This window comes from Paroedura picta, chromosome 4 (genome assembly GCF_049243985.1).
Source record: "Paroedura picta isolate Pp20150507F chromosome 4, Ppicta_v3.0, whole genome shotgun sequence".
NCBI classification, from domain to species: Eukaryota; Metazoa; Chordata; class Lepidosauria; order Squamata; family Gekkonidae; genus Paroedura; species Paroedura picta.
In genome coordinates, this window is record NC_135372.1 from 54,476,695 (window position 1) to 54,495,307 (window position 18,613).

Below are 18,613 nucleotides of genomic sequence, written 5' to 3' on the forward strand. Positions count from 1 at the left end.
CTGATAAGGATTTAAGAAGACAGGCATGCAAAAAAATATTGTGTGTGGGCCTCTTTTTAAGCAAAAACAGAGCATGTGGGGGAAGGAACCTAATGCTGGATTTTCTCCCCTCCTTCTCAAAGCATGTAGTTTATTACTAGATTTCTTTCTTTCAGGCACAAAAGGATAAATTGAAGGTATCCTGGTTAGCTCTCCTCACTGACATGCTCTGATTTCTTTGGAAATCCCCCTCCACACAGACCTCCTGATGAAGGATCCTAAAAAGGAAGGGAGGCTCACATGTTAGTAATAATCACACCTTCTTGAAATTGCTCAGAATACAAGAATTGTTATTGCTTAAAAAATGAGCTGTTTTGTTATCTACCTGAAATTCAGCAGGGCAGATTTTCTGGGCAAAGAAATCCTAAGAAATCCACCTAAATTGGTTGGAGGAAATTAAATTAGAAGCAGGTCTACTGTTTAAGCCCATCGCAACAAAAAAACAAAAACAAATACAGCAACTATGCTCAAGCCTTCAATACAGGCCACAAAAAATCTGAATATTTTTTGAAATGAAAATAATGTCAGTGTATCCCAAATTGCCCCTCACACATAATTCTTGCATTGATGCTCATTACCACAGGCTACATACATTGTTAGGTAACAACCCAAACTGTACCTCCTATACTGTCCTTCCCAGAGTCTTGTCAAGTCTTCTTTCTTGTCTGGTGTGGGGCAAAGCTGCTTGTTTCCAATAGATGAGAAGGATGAGGGGCAACAGGGACAAGCTGTCCTGTTCTTCAGAAGGTCCAGTTTCTAGATTTCAAACTAACAAAAGGCTTCTAACACAGAGGGAACACTTGCCTTGCCCCAAGAAACTGCAGAAGACAACCCTAAATCCATTCCGTACCAGATAAGCTGGCAAAATTTGACCTGCCGACCACAGGAACACTGAGGAGGCTCTTTATCAACTTCTCCAAGTGATCTGATTGTATTTCATGTGTAGGAGACGGGCAAAAACCAGCCAAAGAGCATGTACAAAAAAAACCAAGCAGTTTATTAATGTTTAGAAATCAAAGCTATGTGCAAATTGTACAACACTGAAATATTTTAAATACTATTTCTTCAAAAAGAACGGCACTGAAAATACTAAAAAGGTATCTGATGTCATATAAAACCATCAGTTTTAAATTCCATCAGTATATTAAGACGTTGCTTTCAGCCATCCTGCACAGTCTCTCCTCTACGTCCCCGGGGTCTGGAAAGTCCTGTGGGCCTGACCTGACTTCAGATGGGTTACACCAAACATGCTGCCACCCCTACCAAGGGGAGAATTGCCAGGGACTGAGAAGGCATAGGGACTGCTATTCTTCGGAAAGTTGTGGAGCAGAGGTGATTTGGGGGAGGAAATTTTTTTCTTCACCCCTCCTTGGCATTTATAACCAACTGAAATGCCCACTTCCATATGACCATTAAAATCACACTAGCCCTGCTGTTCTTACCCAGAGGCGGAATGATGTAGACATGGGGGGGGGGACGACCCATTTTCGGTTTGGATTAAAGGTGGCTTCCTGGGTCTGACGTTTGAAGGTTACTACTTGAAGCCCCCAGGCCTGTTGGACAGCCCCCAGGCCTGTTGAGTTATATACAAGGTACACATTCAACCCAGTTAACTGGTTAGGAAAAAAAAAACATGTATTTTGTACATATATGCACACACTGAAACAGCAGAATTTATGCTGCAAAGGTTACATTCAGTTAACAATCAAAACGTTTCATGTGGGAAATAGAACTCCTGGTCGTTAGGACTGAAGTCCCCAAACGTTTAAAGGTTTTGGAGTTCTCATCCAGGCTGGTAGATGCAATCACAAAATGGGAGTAAGGTTACCCATCAGTAACAGCAAGTCCTCAACATTCAAGGCAGAAACCCTGTTAAACAGGATGACTTTCAAAATGGACATATTGTTTTAAAATGCTTTTTCGCATACGCAGGGTTCACCTTCAGTCATTCGGCATAATCCTTATCAGCTGTTGCGAAAACAATTTTTTAAAAATCTGCCCAACCAATCAGATCTGCCACGGCCGATCAGAAGCCCTGTGTGACAAAGCCTCACCTGGTCCTCCCACTTTCTAGCAATGTTTGGTGGGACACCAGGAAAGGTGTTTGTGTACTTCATGACACCTATAGGAGCACCTGTGTGAGACTGCTGAAAGGATGCAGCATACGATGGAGTGGAATATACATTGTTGGCTATGACTGCAGGCAGATTTGGCTTTGTAGCCTTTTTCAGTCATAGAAGCCTCCAGGAGGCTTTGAGTATCTCTCCACCTAAACTGTATCCCAAGATTATTGTACGGCTAGGAGGGGTTATGCTTGTTGTTGGCCAAGGTGCCATATTGCCTGTAGCATGTTTGTCAGTTTAGTTCCAAGGTGCAAATGGCAAAGACTGAACATCCCTATAATTAGATTCAGTAAAGTTCAGTTAAACCAAGGTGGTTTTAGGCTAGATTCCACAAATAACCTTCAATTCTCACTGGTTCTCAACTGAAAGTTAAATACCTAAGTATCATTTGCCGCTTCATCAGTCTTGAGGCACATTTTCCCTTTATATTACACAAAATACCCTGACACATTTCTGTGCACTGAGCAGGATTCGAGAGGATAGGGCCATCATTTAACACAGTAAGGCCTCTATTTTAGGGACTGCCAGCATTCAAATGTGGGGGGTGGCGGTGGGAGGCAATAAAAAGGCTTACTTTATCCACTCAGACATTTTACCCAACATGCATCAGTTTTCCAATGTTTCAATCATGCAGTTACTTATGATTAAATCTGGACCCAACTCCCAAAAATAAGGCATAAGCTCCCAGGGAGGAGATGTTATCAGATGGGATGATTTTCCCCATTGTCATCAACTGTATCCAAGGAAGTGCACCATTTCCACTGTTCAGACTTATCCCATTGCCTTTTCAGTCCCACAGCCCTTCTCATTCTGGCTCACAGGCACGTGAGCAGAACTGGTCCCCCAGGTCCAATGTCAAGGTCCTTTCTGGAAACTCCTAAGATGATGAAGTGACATTTCCTGATGACATCATAGTCTCTGGAGCATCGCCCTCATCTCTCTGTGGGTGAGAGGAATTGTCAGACCTACTGCGGCTGAATTCAATCCCTCCAATGATTGGTCTCTTGAACTTGGCCCCAGAGTCTGTGGTGGGACACTTATAACAGCCCGCAATCTTGGCAAAGGCCCTCCGCATCTCCTTGTTGGTCAGAGTGTAGATGATAGGATTTGTAGCAGAGTTGAGAACTGCCAGAACTAAGAAATATTCAGCTTGGAGGAGGATTGGGCAGGCCCGGACTTTACACCGTACATCCAGCAGGAGTAGTATGAACAAGGGAGACCAACAAATAATAAACACACTTAAAACAATGATCACCGTCTTAAGCAGAGCCAAGGACTTCTCTGAACTCCTGGTGGCTTTAGCGGCGTTCTTCCGAAAGGTCAGCCTACGGCTCCTAGTCCTCACCAAGATGTAGATTCTGCAGTAGAGGACCACAATGGACAGCAGGAGACCAGTGAACACCGTGGTGCAGAAGAGAATATAATGCTTATGGTAGAGGGGCAACACAGTAGAACAGCTTGGTAAGTTGCCGATGCAGTTCCACTTCATGATAGGGAGGCCCCCTATGATCACTGAGATAACCCAGCAGGCACTGATCAGTAAGAAAGAACGAAAACTGTTGCTGCCATTGTGGAGCTTCATTTTCAGCATCGTAATGTACCTTTCAATGGCAATGGCCAGGAGACTGAACACAGAAGCCGACAGTGCCACAAACATGCTCCCTTCCCTAAGAAACCACTGAACAGGGGTGAGCGTGTAGGTCTTGCCGCCGGACAACAGAATGTTGGCAGTGTAAGCCACCCCAGCCAGCAAATCTGAAAGTGCCAAGTTGCCGATGAAATAGTACATCGGCCTGTGGAACTTCTTAGTTTTCCAGATGGTCAGCAGGACAAATATGTTCTCCAAGATGATGAAGCAGCAAATGATGATGAAGACCACTGAAGAGGCTTTGATCCCGCAATCCGCTTTCTCATTCAGCTTCCCGGTGTAGTTGTAATGCAAGATGATGATGTCATAGTTGACGTAGTCATGGACGCCACTGAGGGCCTTCACATGGGGGTCCCTGGTACAGCTCATGGTTCCAGCCTGGGTGGTTCTACTCCAGCCAGCTGCCCCAAGTGGCAACGCAGAGCTGGAGTTTCACCAGCTGCCCTGGTTACAACAACCAAATGTCTGCAGCTCCAACATCCAGCACCTTCTGGACACCACCTCAGAAGCCACGGTCCTTAAAAAACAGGAGATGTGAGCAAAACAGGGTTAATTCCAACATAACATTTTAGTTTATAATTCACCATTCCAAAGTGCAGACATCAAATCCTGAAAAACTTACTATGTGATATGAATATTTCTGCCCATATTCTATACATGGTTTGTTGAACAACGTCCAACACCAGCAGAAACTGGAACAGGAGACAATGCCACCTATGCTCAGCTGCATGCTGTGTCTAGAGAACTATAGTGGCAGACGACAGAGCCTGGTACCTTGGAGGGTATATGAAATCTCACTAATTTCCATCTAGTTCCTCTTTGAGAGAGATCGTTTTCACACGTTAGAGTGAGTGTCTCTCCCAACTTATACCCTCAGAGCAATGGAGTGGAAGTCAAACTCTGCAGGCGGCGCTCAGATTGCAGCGCAGTGATTAGAAATGTCCTCAGTTAAAAGGCTCGCTCCAGACAATGTGACTGAAAGCATCCTAGAGAACCGGTTGATTTCAGGGGTGCACAACTGGAAGAGAGTAGTCATGCTGGTCTACAATAGAACAGTGAGAGTCCAGGACCACCATAGAGAATAACCTGTCAAACTGAGCTTTGACTTTCAAAAGTTTATACCCTGAAAAGTTGGCCTCTAAAGAGCTACGGAACTTTAACCGGAGAAGTTACAGACCAATGGCATGGGGGTCATGGCTAGAGCGGCAGGCTAGGACCAGGGAAATCCAGGTTTGATACTTGATAGGTGACCTTGGGCCAGTCACCCACTTTCAGCCTAGCCTACCACACAGGGCTGTTATGAAGATAAAATGAAGGAGAGAACAATGTCAATTGCTTTGAGTCCCCATTGGGTAGAACAGAGGGGGTATAAATATCATTTACAAGAATATCATTTGCAAGAAGTGACGGGGCACGGGAACTGCAGAATTTCAGGATTTCATCTGCTGAAAAATGTCTCCACTTAATTCCACATATAGCCAAAGCTTGTTTTAGAGCCTGAATAATTTCATGATCTTAGTGCAAACAACCTGCTGTTTTAGTCCCGTGATGGAAGGAAAGAGGCTCTGGTTTGTTCTGCATGTGCAAAAAAGTAACATTTGCATTAGAATTGCTTGGTAGGAACGACCTCATTATAAATGAGAGTCTGAACAGGTTCCAAGGCTCCGTAGCTGGTAAACAGGGGGGAAAAGGCCTCCTTCACCACCAAGAACAGAGCAAAAGCAATGCCAGTGAAAATGTCAGTAGAACGGGAGGAAAGAACTCCGAGAGGGCAGGCAAACCTCCTGATAATTTTTTTTTTGGGGGGGGAGGGGAGAACCACAGTAAAAGCAAATGCCCTTGGCTACAAACTTGTGAGCAAACAGGAGCTTTGGGTCCCACTAACATGATGGTGATTTAAGCAGCCTGATGTGATGTATATCTTCAACAAAAGGCTGAAAATCCTAAATTGCCCACCAAAAGAGGGAGGGGTAGGAGACAGAGAGATGGAACAGAAAACTTTTTCACGGCAATGCTTGGCTGAGTCATTAATGTCAGAGGAAGCCCAGTTAAGATTTCATTCAGCTATCTAGGAATGGAGGTTTCCCAGCCTTCATTCCAGGAGTTCAGAGCTGCAAGTTTAGACATTAAGCTAGAAATCAGTGATTTAGCCTAAGTGAAAAGAAGTGCCAAATCACATCCACACACAAGAACTGAAACAGCAAGCCCACTGACACAAGCTGGTTAACTATCAATCATACAAACATGGTTGCTCCGTGTTAAACGTGCAGACACTCAGATGCAAGTGACCGAGAAAGGCTCTGCTTCCTGCGTTCTTGTATTCATGTGGCCATGTTTCCCCCCATTTAAACTTGGGCACTCTTTGTACCCGAGTTTCAGAAGTTCCTGTAGAATCTGGGCTTTGTCTAGGGTCCTCCCCTGTCACAGCAATACACTGGCAAAAAATGATTTGGGGTTAAGACTCTCGCCTAGCCAGCACTTATCGAAACAATATATCTGAGAAACCTCAAGAATCTAATTAGCTGGATCCTTCTTGCAGCCTATCAGCTAGAGTTCAGCCCAGAAAGCAGTACTACTGACTTTTTCCAAAAGTGACAAGTAAAATTCAACGCAAATCAGGGGGAAGGAGGAGGTGGAAAAAACAGACAAAATTTCTTTATGACCTCAAACGCCTGCAATGTTCTAAAATAAAGCGTTCCCCTCCTTCAATCCTCTGAGAAGCTTGGTGGGGCTCCTAAGGACTTCCCTGCCTTCTCAAGCTGTGCTCACCTTGGTTTTCCCTCCGGAAAAAGGGAACCTGTCTGCACAGAGAAGTCAGTCCAGCACCAAGGCATCAGGTCAAAGCGACTGAATCACCCAGTCACTGCGTCCCACTCGGGGCCACCCAACTGGGTGGTGACAAGTCAGTTCAGCCAAGCGTTTTGGTCCTGCAAGGACTTTGATGTGAAAGGTCTGCACAGGAAACTTAAATGGGCTCCGACCACCCATCTTTCTCTCTGAATGCATATTCACCATCCCTAGTTCTAAACATTAAAAAAAAACAACCACTCCCAAACCCTCTGTAGGGAGTCTCCACTTCCCCGAAGTTCCTGAGCTCTTGAGACTAACGGGCATTGTGGGCATCCCATTCCTTTCTCTGCAGCAGACGCGTCGCTTAGCGCTGCTGCCTTCGCTAGGAAGCCAAGTTGCCGTTGTCTCTCCCGCTCCTTAACTCTGTTGATCCGCTACTTTGCCTCCGCCCGCCTGAGCATGCAAGGCAGCATCTTCACAGGCGCTAACCCACTCTTGCCAGCTTCATCCCCAAACTTTTTCCGGGGAGGGGGAGGTTGCACGTGCAGCCTTTGCGCCTCCATTCCTGAAGCCTTCGGATCTGCCGCGCCACAAGAAAGCCCTTCGGGGCCGCCCGAACGCCAGTGCTCGGCGGCGGAGGCAAGTCGCCCATGCCGGGGCTGATGAGGGCCAAGCAAGCCCTGGCTCAAAAGCACGCGGGGATCGCCGAGGCCGCGGCGTTTCAGGGAACTCTGCGGCCCCAGATCCACTTTCCGCCCCGCGGCAAAAGCACACGCACTCGCCAAGTTTGGAAATCGCAGCCGCTTCTGGCCGCAGCTTCCAACAGCCCGCTCCGCGCCACGCACCGCACGTGTTGGCCACCGTCGCTGCTGCTGCTGCTGCTGCCTCTCGAAGAGAGCCCGGGGGGAGCCCTGACGGGCGCAGGTCTCTCGGGGCGAGTCCCCTCCCCTCGCCGCCCCTTCCCCAGCCCTTACCTCGCCTCGGCACGGAGCGTTTCTCTCAGGGGCGCTGCATAGTCCGCGCTTCACATCTTGCCCCCGCACTTGCATAACAAAGCCCGGGCGCCTGGGAAGTGTCTCCTCTCGGCGAAGCGGCCTCCCCCCACCCCTCGAGTTTCCGACTCGGTCCTCGCCGCCAGCGGGGTACGCTCCAGCGCCTCTCCGACTATCTCGTGAGGGGCCTTGCGCGCCGCCAGTCCGGGGAGTGAGGGGGGGGGCGGCGCGTGGCGGCCGAGGCCTTGGGGGCGCGCCTGGGGGGGGGGCGCTGGCTGTCGCAGGGTTAGCGGCACCTGTTGCCTCCCCTTCTGCCCAGAGGCTGGCGCAAAGTTGTCTGGCCGGTCGCTCCCTGGCGGGGTTTATATGCGGGGCAGACGCGCATGGGAGGCGGGCGGGCGGAGGGAGGCAGGAAGGGGGCTGAGCCGCTTCGGAGCCCTCGGGCGGCATGGCGAGCGGGCGCAGCCTGAGGCCAGTGGCCAAGCCGCGTGCCCCCCCCCCAGAGGTCTCCCAGCCACGCCGAGCCACTCTCTGTCCCCTCCGAGATGTCCCTTCCCTAAACAGGGCGCCGGCCTATCGCCGCCGTGCCTCGATTCGCAGCTGCTGAAGGGTTGTCCTCGTGCCCCCTCCAAGCCCCATCAAAGACCCCGAACAGCTGATGGCGGTTGCCTTTTCCCTGGTCAACAGCCCTGCTTGGGGCTTTGCGCCACTCTGGCCTGTTTCAGAAAGTTGTCCCCGATGTCATCCACGAAGGAAGTACTTGCAGCAAACAGGGCAAAAAACATGTGCAATGATGGCTACTCTAGAGCAGTGGTCCCCAACCCCCTGTCTGGGGACCGGGACCGGTCCATGAATCAGTTGGTACTGGGCCACAGCTCCTCCTCGTCCTCCTCCCTGGCTGCTGCCCTGCCACTCTGCCGGAGGCTCACCTTTGGTGCTCTCCAGCGGCTGCCATGGCTGAGTCTCCCCCTTGGCACGGCACTGCACAGTTGCTGCTGGCAGCATCCCTAAGCGGGCGGCAGGAAGTCAGGGGCACCGACGGGAAAGCAATTGGAGCAGGGGCTCAGGCGGTGGTGATGTCCCATGGGGGGGGGGGAGGCAAAAGACTGCCCCCCCCCCGGGCCTCAGTAAAATTGTCAAACGTTGACCAGTCCCCAGTGAGAAAAAGGTTGGGGACCACTGCTCTAGAGCGTTCAGTCTTTCTTATTTTATTAAAAGAGGGCCATACAGTCCACCTTCTAAGGCGGACATGTCCTACAGGGGAGCTGATCTCTTGCCTGGAGATGATCTGGAATTCTGGGGTATCTCCAGGTCCCACCTAGAGGCTGGCATCCCTAATACTAATTTAATGACAAACCTCTAAAGTATTATTATGGTCATACTGCATGTGTAGGATTGGTGGGGGGGTCATGCAATGAGTCCTTGGCAGAGGAGACATTTGAACCAATTACTTCTGTATTTGTGCATAAGCCAAGCTAGAGAAGGCAGCAGGAGAGCTGTGAATGGATTTCTTGCCTTTGGGAAAAGGTTAAAAGCAGCTGTCTGGGATGAAGGGGATCTCTTCTCTTCTGCCACTTCCTGAGCCAAGGAACAAAACACCAGTGCAGCACTGAAGAGGGAGGCAGGAGTGGAGATCTGGCTCTGCTGGCTTCTGCTCAGGCATGTCTCAACCTGCTGCCACCTCAAGTACTTCACATCTGTCTCATGTTGGCCATCCAGGACTTAGGTAGCTTGTAGCAGAGGCTTAGACTAGGGACTTCTTGGATCCCAGCTGAAGTCTGGTTCACACATGCAGGAAAATGAGGGGGTAAGAATGCTGAGGTGGCAAGATGTGTTAAGAAACTTCACCCAGATAGGAGACTAGCATAGCAGTTTACTGTGCTGATTCTCTGTTTGTAAATAATTGTGACAAAAGGGAGTATTCCAAAGTCAGATCTTCCACCTGTCATCTCAAGTGGTACAGTCCATTCTACCTTGAGGGGTCTCAGACGCCTCTTTTCACTGCATGCTTGTATCAAGGGGCAGTCTGTGCCGTGCTGTGCCGTGCAGCTTCTAATACATTTTTATATGCAGTTTTTTGAATATGAAATGAATCAACCTTCCCTCTGGGGAAACCTGTTGTTTCTAGGTGTGCAGTGTAATATTTTAATAGCTTTTTTATTGCACCCCATACTATAACGTTCACTACATAGAATAGATGCCACAGTTGATCCCATGTCCCGCTGCTGTAAGCTACTAACTGATATGGAATCACAACCACATCTTAGCCTCTGCACCTACTGTCTCAAGAATGAATCAAAATTTTCATTCACAAGGCTACACTGGTAAGATATACAAGCGCTGCATGGGAAATTTGTAGGTTTTAAAAAATAACGTAGCGTCCTAATTTGGAGTGAAACTTGGCTGATAAACTTCGAAGAAATTAATGTGCTAAATGATCTGCTGCAGGCACTGAAGGGAAAGCAGAGGAGATGTCATGGTTTACTCAAGCAGTCTTCTCATCTTTGCACAGGATTCATTCAGTGGTAACTAACTTGCTCCTGAAGTGTTCACATGTGTGGATATACCCATGTTTGTAAATGCCCCCAAACAGTACCTTTTCCCTCTCCATCTGTGCAGGCTGGTTATCGTGTTATCTGTTAAATAGTTATCTGCTATCTCCTGCGACATAACAGCATTCCCATCAGACAGACTAAGCTGCGTTATTCTAAAGCCCAGTATAGTCAGGGTGGGGTAGGGGGGAGGAGCAGGTGGAATAAAGGAAGGAGACCTGTCTTGCATCTCTGATTCCAGGTATTCCCCATATTTGGAATGCGGAATTATTGTGGCCACAGTTGAAGTAGGGATTAAATCCTGACCTCATTTTGAATGGCAAAGGAGGCCTGTCTCTTTCACCACCCACGAAAATTACATTAGTGTGGTGTAGTGGTTAAGAGTGGCAACTTCTAATCTGGAGATTCCCTGCACCTCCACATGCAGCCAGCTGGGTGACCTTGGGCTTGTCATGGCCCTGACTTAGCCGTTCTGAAGCTCTCTCAGCCTCACCTACCTCACAGGGTTTCTGTTGTGGGGAGAGGAAGGGAATGTGAGTGTAAGTCACTTTAAGACTCCTTCAGCTAGTGAAAAGTAGAGTATAAAAACTCTCTCTTCTACCAACTTTTGACATAGTCACTTTATGAGCACACTGTCAGCTGTATTAGCCAAACAAAGCATGAATGACAGTCTACAGCCTGTCCCCCTAGGATAGCGGTCCCCAACCTTTCTCAGGTCAGGGACCGCCTCCGGAGTGAGGGAAGAGCCGACGGCCCGGGTGCTGCGAAAACACGCACGTGCAATTACTGCGCATGCGTGTTTTCACCACCAGGTGGTGCTAACGTGCATGCGCGGCAACTGCACGTGCGCATTTTCGCCACTAGGGGTGCTAACGTGCATGCGCGGCAACAGCGCACACTCGCGTTTGCGTCACTGCCATGCCGGCGCCTGCTTCTTCCCTTCCTTCTTGCTGCCGGCGGGGGAAGGCAGGCGTGGCTGGCGGCGGCCCGGTACCGTGTCCTTTGCGGCCCGCCACCGGGCCGCGGACCGGGGGTTGATGACCCCTGTCCTAGGACATAGTCCTCAGCCTATGGGTTGGAACCCAAAGGGGTATCATGGAGTTGTCACTAGAGCCAGCTTGGTATAGTGGTTAGGAGTGCGGACTTCTAATCTGGCAAGCCAGGTTTGATTCTGCTCTCCCCCACATGCAGCCAGCTGGGTGACCTTGGGCTTGCCACAGCACTGATAAAACTGTTCTGACCGGGCAGTGATATCAGGGCTCTCTCAGCCTCACCTCCCTCACAGGGTGTCTGTTGTGGGGAGAGGAAAGGGAAGGCGACTGTAAGCCGCTTTGATACTCCTTCGGTAGAGAAAAGCAGCATATAAGAACCAACTCTTCTTCTTATAGATGGGTGACACCAAATAACCACCTTGTTGTTTGCTTTTTGGAACAAATGCTGCCAGCATTTGTGTGTACAGAGAAAGGGTGTTAGACCTCCTACCTCTCTTTGCGAGTGTACATGGGAGAAGAGCTGCAAGATAGTCAGGCCAGGTCACTCAGTCATAAAGTGGATACCTACATGACTGACCCTCAGCTTGTCTCTTGCTCTGATACAACACTTGGTCACAAGGTCTATTCGCATGGGGAGGGGCTATGGCTCAGGAGAAGAGCTTGTGGTCTGATTCAATATAAGGTAGTTTCATCTACGTTCATGTATGTTCCTATACCCTGTCTTGGCCAAGACATGATTATTGAGGTAGTAATTTTAATCCCCCCTATTCTTGTCTTGTGGCCATTAGGTGCTTACTTAGTAGATTCCATGTGTCTTCATCCTCAGCACAGAAAGTGGACATATGGTATCAATTCTGCAGGGGAAGCCTGTACAGGTCTGTTTTTCTGCCCCCCCCCATTTTATTCTAGCAAATGCAGAGGTAACCATGTTGCAGCAAAAATAACATCACACCCTGTACTTCCTTTATTTAATGACCCTTTAACCTTCTGTTTATAATGCTTTTTCTTCATAACTGTGTGTGTGTGTATGTGTGTGTCAGTGCTGGTAGCTTTAAGAAATGAATGCACACAGTGGCTGTTGCTAGTCAGCACAACAGTACTTTTAGCCTTCAAGCCTTGGTTTTTGTTAGTAAAAGGCAGGGCAATTTTAGCCTTTGGGCAAAGACTTGCCAGGGTCAGATCCAGCAGCAACCTCTGGCCACCACACAGCTTGCATGACAGCTGCTTGCTACTATTCAACAGCAGCCACTCAATTAAATCCAGTATAGGGTAGTTTCAGACCAGATTTCAGACTAGGATGTTTGAATCCCCACTCTGCTGTGGAAGGTCACTGAGTGCCTTTGGGCCAGGCATGCTCTCTCAGCCTAACCTATCTCATACGGTTGTTATGAGGATAAAATGGAAGAGAGGAGAATGCTGTAAGCTGATTTGGGTCTACACTGTGGATACAGAGTATAAATAAAGTAAATAAATATTAAGTATAGCTGAAAACTCTAGGCAGGTAAAAGGTAAGTAAGCTGGTTGATGGAAAGGAGAAAAGGAAGCAAGAAAATGTGAGGGTATGGGGGCTGCCATAAGGAGGGAAAGAGAAAATAGTGTGGAGAAGATACCAAGGAGAATAAGGTGCCCCCTGTAAGTCCTTGAAGTGTCCCCATAGCTCAACTGTGTTTTCAGATAGTTTTTCAGATAGAGGCTGTCAAGGGCCCATTATGCACGGCCGCCGAATTGGCGATTTCGGGTCACATGGAAAACGTGGAGGGGGAAGATGCGAAGCACACCGGTTATGCATGGGACGGGGCACGACGGTGGCAAAACCCAGAGTAACCGATTATGCACGCGGCGATCCCGGCGCCGCTTCTGGTTGAGCCCTGGTCACCCGGAAGCTGCGCTTTCTTCACTAACGTGGCTTTTTCGGCGGCATGCACCGAAGCTGCAGCCGGTTGCAGCCAGCACCGTGCGTTATCGGTGATTTTAGGTGCTGCCATTCCACCCCGAATGTGCGTTATTCCACCCGTGCATAATGGGTCATGGGGAGGAAAGGAAGGAATGCTGAAGAGAGGGGTGGATAAAGGTAGATTTCCTGGTGAGAGGGAAGGAGAGAAGTAAGAAGGAAAAGGGGACAGGTGATAACAGCTTTCAGGGAATCATAGAGTTGGATCCTTGATAAATATCTGTCCAGCTACTGCTTAAGGACCGCCAGTGAGGAGGAGCTCACCACCTCCTTAGGCAGCCAATTCCACAGCTGAACTGCTCTGACTGTGGAAGGGGAAATGAGATGCCCTCCTCTGGCAAGCCCTTTCAGTTTGCATCAGAGAAATCCAGCGGTCTAGTCTATGGTAACTTATACTAGAATGAAAGTGTTAAACGTTTAAGGTGCCACAAATACTGCTGTTTATTTTTGTAGCGTGTGCTATTTGCAAACAGGTCAAGTAGGTGAGAAGGAGCAAAAAAGGAGCAACTATTCATTCTGAAACAACTTCACTCAACAAGCTGTGAATCTACTTTTTAGATTAAAAGCCAAAACAAACCATATCCAGGGAGATCTATGCTCAGACCTCCCCAGCATTTATATAACGTACAACTCAGGCATGTCCACAAAGGGGAAGTTAAATCCCTACATGTCTATATGGCTGCCCACCCTCACTAATATCCTTGAAAGGAAAAAAGGTGGGTGTCAGCTTCTTTCTTCTTCACCTACCCCCCCCCCCAATCACATGCACAGACTGATTTGGATATGGACACAGTGCCAAATCCCTGCCCCAAGCACGGATTTTAACATATATACACACACAGTCCCAATCAGATCCCTGCCATGGGTGATGGATTAAGGGAGGGAGGGCGGTCTGTTGGGAACTTGGTGTCACATGTGTTTGAGCCCCATATGGGAACCATATATTCAACAAATTGTATAGATGGAGGATTCAAATCCAACTCACATTTCCTGGCCCAAATCAGACCTGCACACTCCTGAAATTTGCCTTAAAAGGTTGCTGGGAGACGTGTGATCTTCACCTTCTCCACTTTCACGGAAACCTCCCTGAGCCCTATGGAAGGGCGGTATAAACATCTAATAAATAAATAAATAAATAAATAAATAAAAATAAAGACTAGCATGACAGGCCATAGACTGAGCACCCTTCAACCACCAGAGTAAACTAGGCATGACAGACTAACATAATCACGCACTAATAATATAACTCAGAGGATTCTGTTGGAAATGTCTGTTAAATGGACAGGCTGTCCTGGGCATGCTTCTTGACAGTTAGCGTTATCAGAAAACTGCAAAACCACGCCTTGATTGTTTTTATTTTCTTTGCTCACAGTCCAGTATCAATTGCCTCCACACCCCTTTCTGAATGACTCAGATAAGACTGTAGTGGCAAGCACACATCAGCTCTGGACCACAAATACTTGTGTTTTGACTAGTCATATGAAGGATTCAAGGAGAGAACCGTTAAGGTGCAACTGTCAGAGAGAAGGCCCGGAGAACAAGCCACTGATTTGAGCTTTACATATGTATAGGCCCCTCTGGCAACTGCCTCACTATCACAGACAGCACATTTTAACCCACAGTCTTATTTCATTCAGCTAATTTAGAAAGACGACCAAAATGAATTGAACCAATAGGCTATGAAAACAAGTTCCTTTCTTTATGAAACGTATTCTTACACATCCTGTTTTGAGCGGGTGATCCATCAGAATAATTGGACGAGATGGAATGACGAGAAGGGTAATGGGATATAGGTTTTGTTTTTAAATACTGGCCTAAAATTTGACCTGACATGACCATGACTTAAAGAAGCAAGATTCATATGGACAAAGACAGATGGCATTAAATACTCCTGTAGAAGTAACTGGAAGAGTGTGGATATCCCTTATTTTTAAATAGTTTGTAGGGATAAAGTTATTAAGAAGAAGAAGAAGAAGAAGAGTTGGTTCTTATATGCCGCTTTTCCCTACTCGAAGGAGGCTCAAAGCGGCTTACAGTCACCTTCCCATTCCTCTCCCCACAACAGACACCCTGTGAGGTGGGTGAGGCTGAGAGAGCCCCGATATCACTGCCCGGTCAGAATATTTTCCGCCGAAAATATTAAAAGGAGTTTATAATGATACCATCAGTTTTCTTTATGTTATTTACATGAAACCCTGGTTAAATTCAACAGCTACATTTGGTCCTGTAATGAGTTACACCAGCCTAAGCTTGAATAACTCATGCAACTTTTAACCCAGAGAGGAGTAAAGTGAGGCAAGAACCAAAGTATTAACTCCTTTGTAAAGAACATACCCAGATGTTTTCAAGATTCCACCAAGAATACAGATGTGTTATAGAAAGCAGAACCATGACTACTTCTAGGTTCTCTCCACTAAAAATAATGTGGGTATACATGTTCCTCCTGGAAAGAAAGAGGTTAGGTTTGTCTGTCCTTGAAGGCTTGAGTGGAAGTACCTAATGCTGTTGACTTGTGATACTGTGAATGCAGCCTTAGTGAGAGGTAAGTTAATCAGGCCAATTCCACATGGGCGGAAAAGCCTGGGAGGGGGCTCATGTGGACATAGGGCTAATCCTGGGCCTGGCACAGATCGGGCCCTCAGTGGCCCCATGCTAAGGGAATGTGGATTCTTCCACATTCCCTTTTTGAGCTGCAGGGGCCAATGGGGACTGTCCCACCTACAGAGGCTGGGAGAAGGCAAGAAATGCCCCAGTCAGCTTTGCAGCCATTTGCAGCACCACAGGGCGGACCGAGGCTTTAAAAGGAAGGCTTTTTGCAGGAAGGTGAGATCACGTTCTTACACAATCTCAACTTTCTGCAAAATAACATAACCCTGCCCCCCTCGCGTGGTGGAACCTGTCCACTGTGGCTGCTCCCCCCGGGAGGCACATTTCAGCAGTGGATTGGGTGCCGGAGCTGATCTGTAGCTGAAATGTTTCCCCCATTGGGACATGGGACACAGAACACTGTAAAGCTTCCAGCTGGAGTGGTGCTGCTAGTGCGGAATCGGCACCAGAGAATCATAGGCCCATTCCGTACAAGGTTCAATGTGGCAAATTGATTACGGAAAGAAAAACACGGAATTTAAAATAGTGGAATTCGGCATAACGCATACCTGCCTTTGTAGTGGAATCCAGTTTCATTTCAATCGTTTCCCACAGGTTTCCGGTCTCGGCAAAAATCGCTAAAAAGGAAGCGATTTTTTCCATGCTTTGTCCCGCCCCTGGCCGTCAATCAAACGAGCAGCCAATGGGCGGTTGTTACCATGCTCTGGAAAAGCCCCTTTGCCTTTAAGAACAGTTTTTAAAAAAAAAGAAAAACACACGTTGCAACGAATATGCCTTAATTCCTTGATTCCTTGCTTCCTCCTAACATAGAGACCCATCTAGCTGGCAGCTGGCGTGTGAGCTGCCGATTCATCGTTGCCACGCTCCCCCGAGTGAAAAAACAATCCCCCCCCCCCGTGTACGGGCGCGATTTTCCGCCGAAAATAAAGGGAACTTGCAAACGGGGCTGTGTTGTGCTTGGTGACTTGAGGGGAGATTTAAAGCAGCTCTGTGGAGGGACTACAGCCGGAGAAGCCTCGCTGGGTGAATGAAGGCTCGCCGGTTCGTTGCTCTCCACTCGCTCCGAGAAAAAAAAATGGTGATCGCTTCGCCAGAAGTTCAGAGAGCCAGGGGGAGGGACTTTGGTGAAACAGCAACAATGGTAACGTACAGAACTTTTTCGAAACTGTTGCAGATTGTTTGCAAGAGTGTAGCTATATCCAGAGGGTGAATCCACTTTTTGGGATTTCCCTGGATGCGCTACAACGAAGCACTTTTAGCGGGACTTTTTCAGGAGTGTGGCAGTGTACGACGTCGTGCATAACTGCATATTAGTAGCGATTACAATTTGCAACCCTTCTGCTACATTAAAGTTGTGAGGAATGGACCATAGAGTTAGAAGGGACCATACAAGCCATCTAGTCAAACCCCCTGCTTAATTCAGTATCAGAAGGATCCAAGATATTTTATTACCCCTTTATAGTAATTATTCATATAGACTTGGCCACCAGTTTCATAGAGGTCTAAGTAAGGAGGGCAGTCACATTCCTGATTCTCTTCAGCGTAGGCTTTGGTGGGTACATTTCACACCTGCTCAAATTCAGCCTGCCATGATTTTGTCTCCTCTGGAGAGCCAGTTTGGTGTAGTGGTTAGCAGTGTGGACTTCTAATCTGGCAAGCTGGGTTTGATTCCCTGCTCCCCCACATGCAGCCAGCTGGGTGACCTTGGGCTCGCCACGGCACTAATAAGGCTGTTCTGACCAGCAGTGATATCAGGGCTCTCTCAGCCTCACCCACCCCACAGGGTGGCTGTTGTGGGGAGAGGAATGGGAAGGCAACTGTAAGCCGCTTTGAGCCGTCGTTGTCTTCGTCTTCGTCTTCGTCTTCGTCTTCGTCTTCGTCTTCGTCTTCGTCTTCTTCTTCTGGTTCATGCTTATTTATGTTTTGACTTTTATCCCACCCTTTCTCAAAATACTGGCTACTATTCCTACGGGTTTTGTTTGTGGTGGGGTTAGGAGCATCCCTGCATTCTGGAAACTTTGCTTCTAATTGAATATATATGTATGGGGGTATCTAGGAGTTCCTGCCTGAGTCCTGTGGGTCCCCAGGGCAAAAGATATGTATATGTAATTTATCAGAAAAAACATAGAAATGTTAATTTTAGCAACTATATTAGGTACAACACAACTCTAAAACAAGCAACACATAAACTAATAACAGCTGCCATACTATCTAATACTTTTAGACACAATCTTGCATTCTTGCAGTCAGATATAGGTTTTATCTTACCTGAGTCAGGCGATGACAATGAACCAGTTAGAATCCATCCTTGTTGGAAAACTACCTCATTCCTCTAACTCTCCCCCTTGCATCCTGATTCTCATATAAACAATTATCCCAGGCTATGCCTTGTCCTTGAAGATAAGAGAAAGGAGGCAGCCAGGTTTCAATTAGGAACACCTGCATGATCAAACCAACTTGACATAACACATGTTAGCCCTTGGGAGAAGAGACTGGTGTTGCTTTGTCCAACATGGGGCTAGGTGTAGTTTTTCATTAGTGTGTGAAAACCATTCTCCACATTCTTGGTAGAATTGTTTGTGTTTTCTTATGTGCTCTCAATATTATTTCCCAGCTTTCTTGCAGATCCAGTAATGGATAGAGGAGCAGAATAAAATTATTTGAACCATGGCATCATGTTCTTTATTTTTTTTTTAATTTAAATTCTTTCCCCTCTGTTCCCCTCCACAGTTCAGCCTCTTTTGTTTTGATCACTTTCATACTCCCATCCCACTATACTTATGGATTTAGTGATCTGAGTCATTGCAGGCAAACTTATGCTTATTCCTTAAACAAAGCAAGTATGGAAAGAGACCCCTCAAAGCTGTTTCTGGAACCACCATGGCTTAGATGTGGTCATTCCACAGGGAGCTTCAAGAC

The 18,613-nt window shown here is 47.5% G+C and overlaps 1 protein-coding gene across 4 annotated transcripts; it reads right to left on the bottom strand.

The window, feature by feature from the left end:
* Positions 1–1,015: 1,015 nt before the first annotated feature.
* Positions 1,016–17,537, bottom strand: S1PR1 (sphingosine-1-phosphate receptor 1). 4 transcript variants are annotated; one of them, XM_077332856.1, is made up of 3 exons: positions 16,243–17,537; positions 14,073–14,203; positions 1,016–4,327 (listed from the first exon to the last, which is right to left on the bottom strand). In XM_077332856.1, exon 3 carries the CDS (start codon positions 4,177–4,179, stop codon positions 3,040–3,042), a length of 1,140 nt encoding a protein of 379 aa, XP_077188971.1. In that variant the 5' UTR covers positions 4,180–4,327; positions 14,073–14,203; positions 16,243–17,537; the 3' UTR covers positions 1,016–3,039. The 4 variants fall into 4 exon arrangements, with proteins under 4 accessions (XP_077188971.1, XP_077188970.1, XP_077188972.1 ...); XM_077332855.1 differs by lacking the exons at positions 14,073–14,203; positions 16,243–17,537 and adding an exon at positions 7,575–7,962; XM_077332857.1 differs by lacking the exons at positions 14,073–14,203; positions 16,243–17,537 and adding an exon at positions 7,379–7,508.
* Between the last annotated feature and the right edge of the window lie 1,076 nt (positions 17,538–18,613).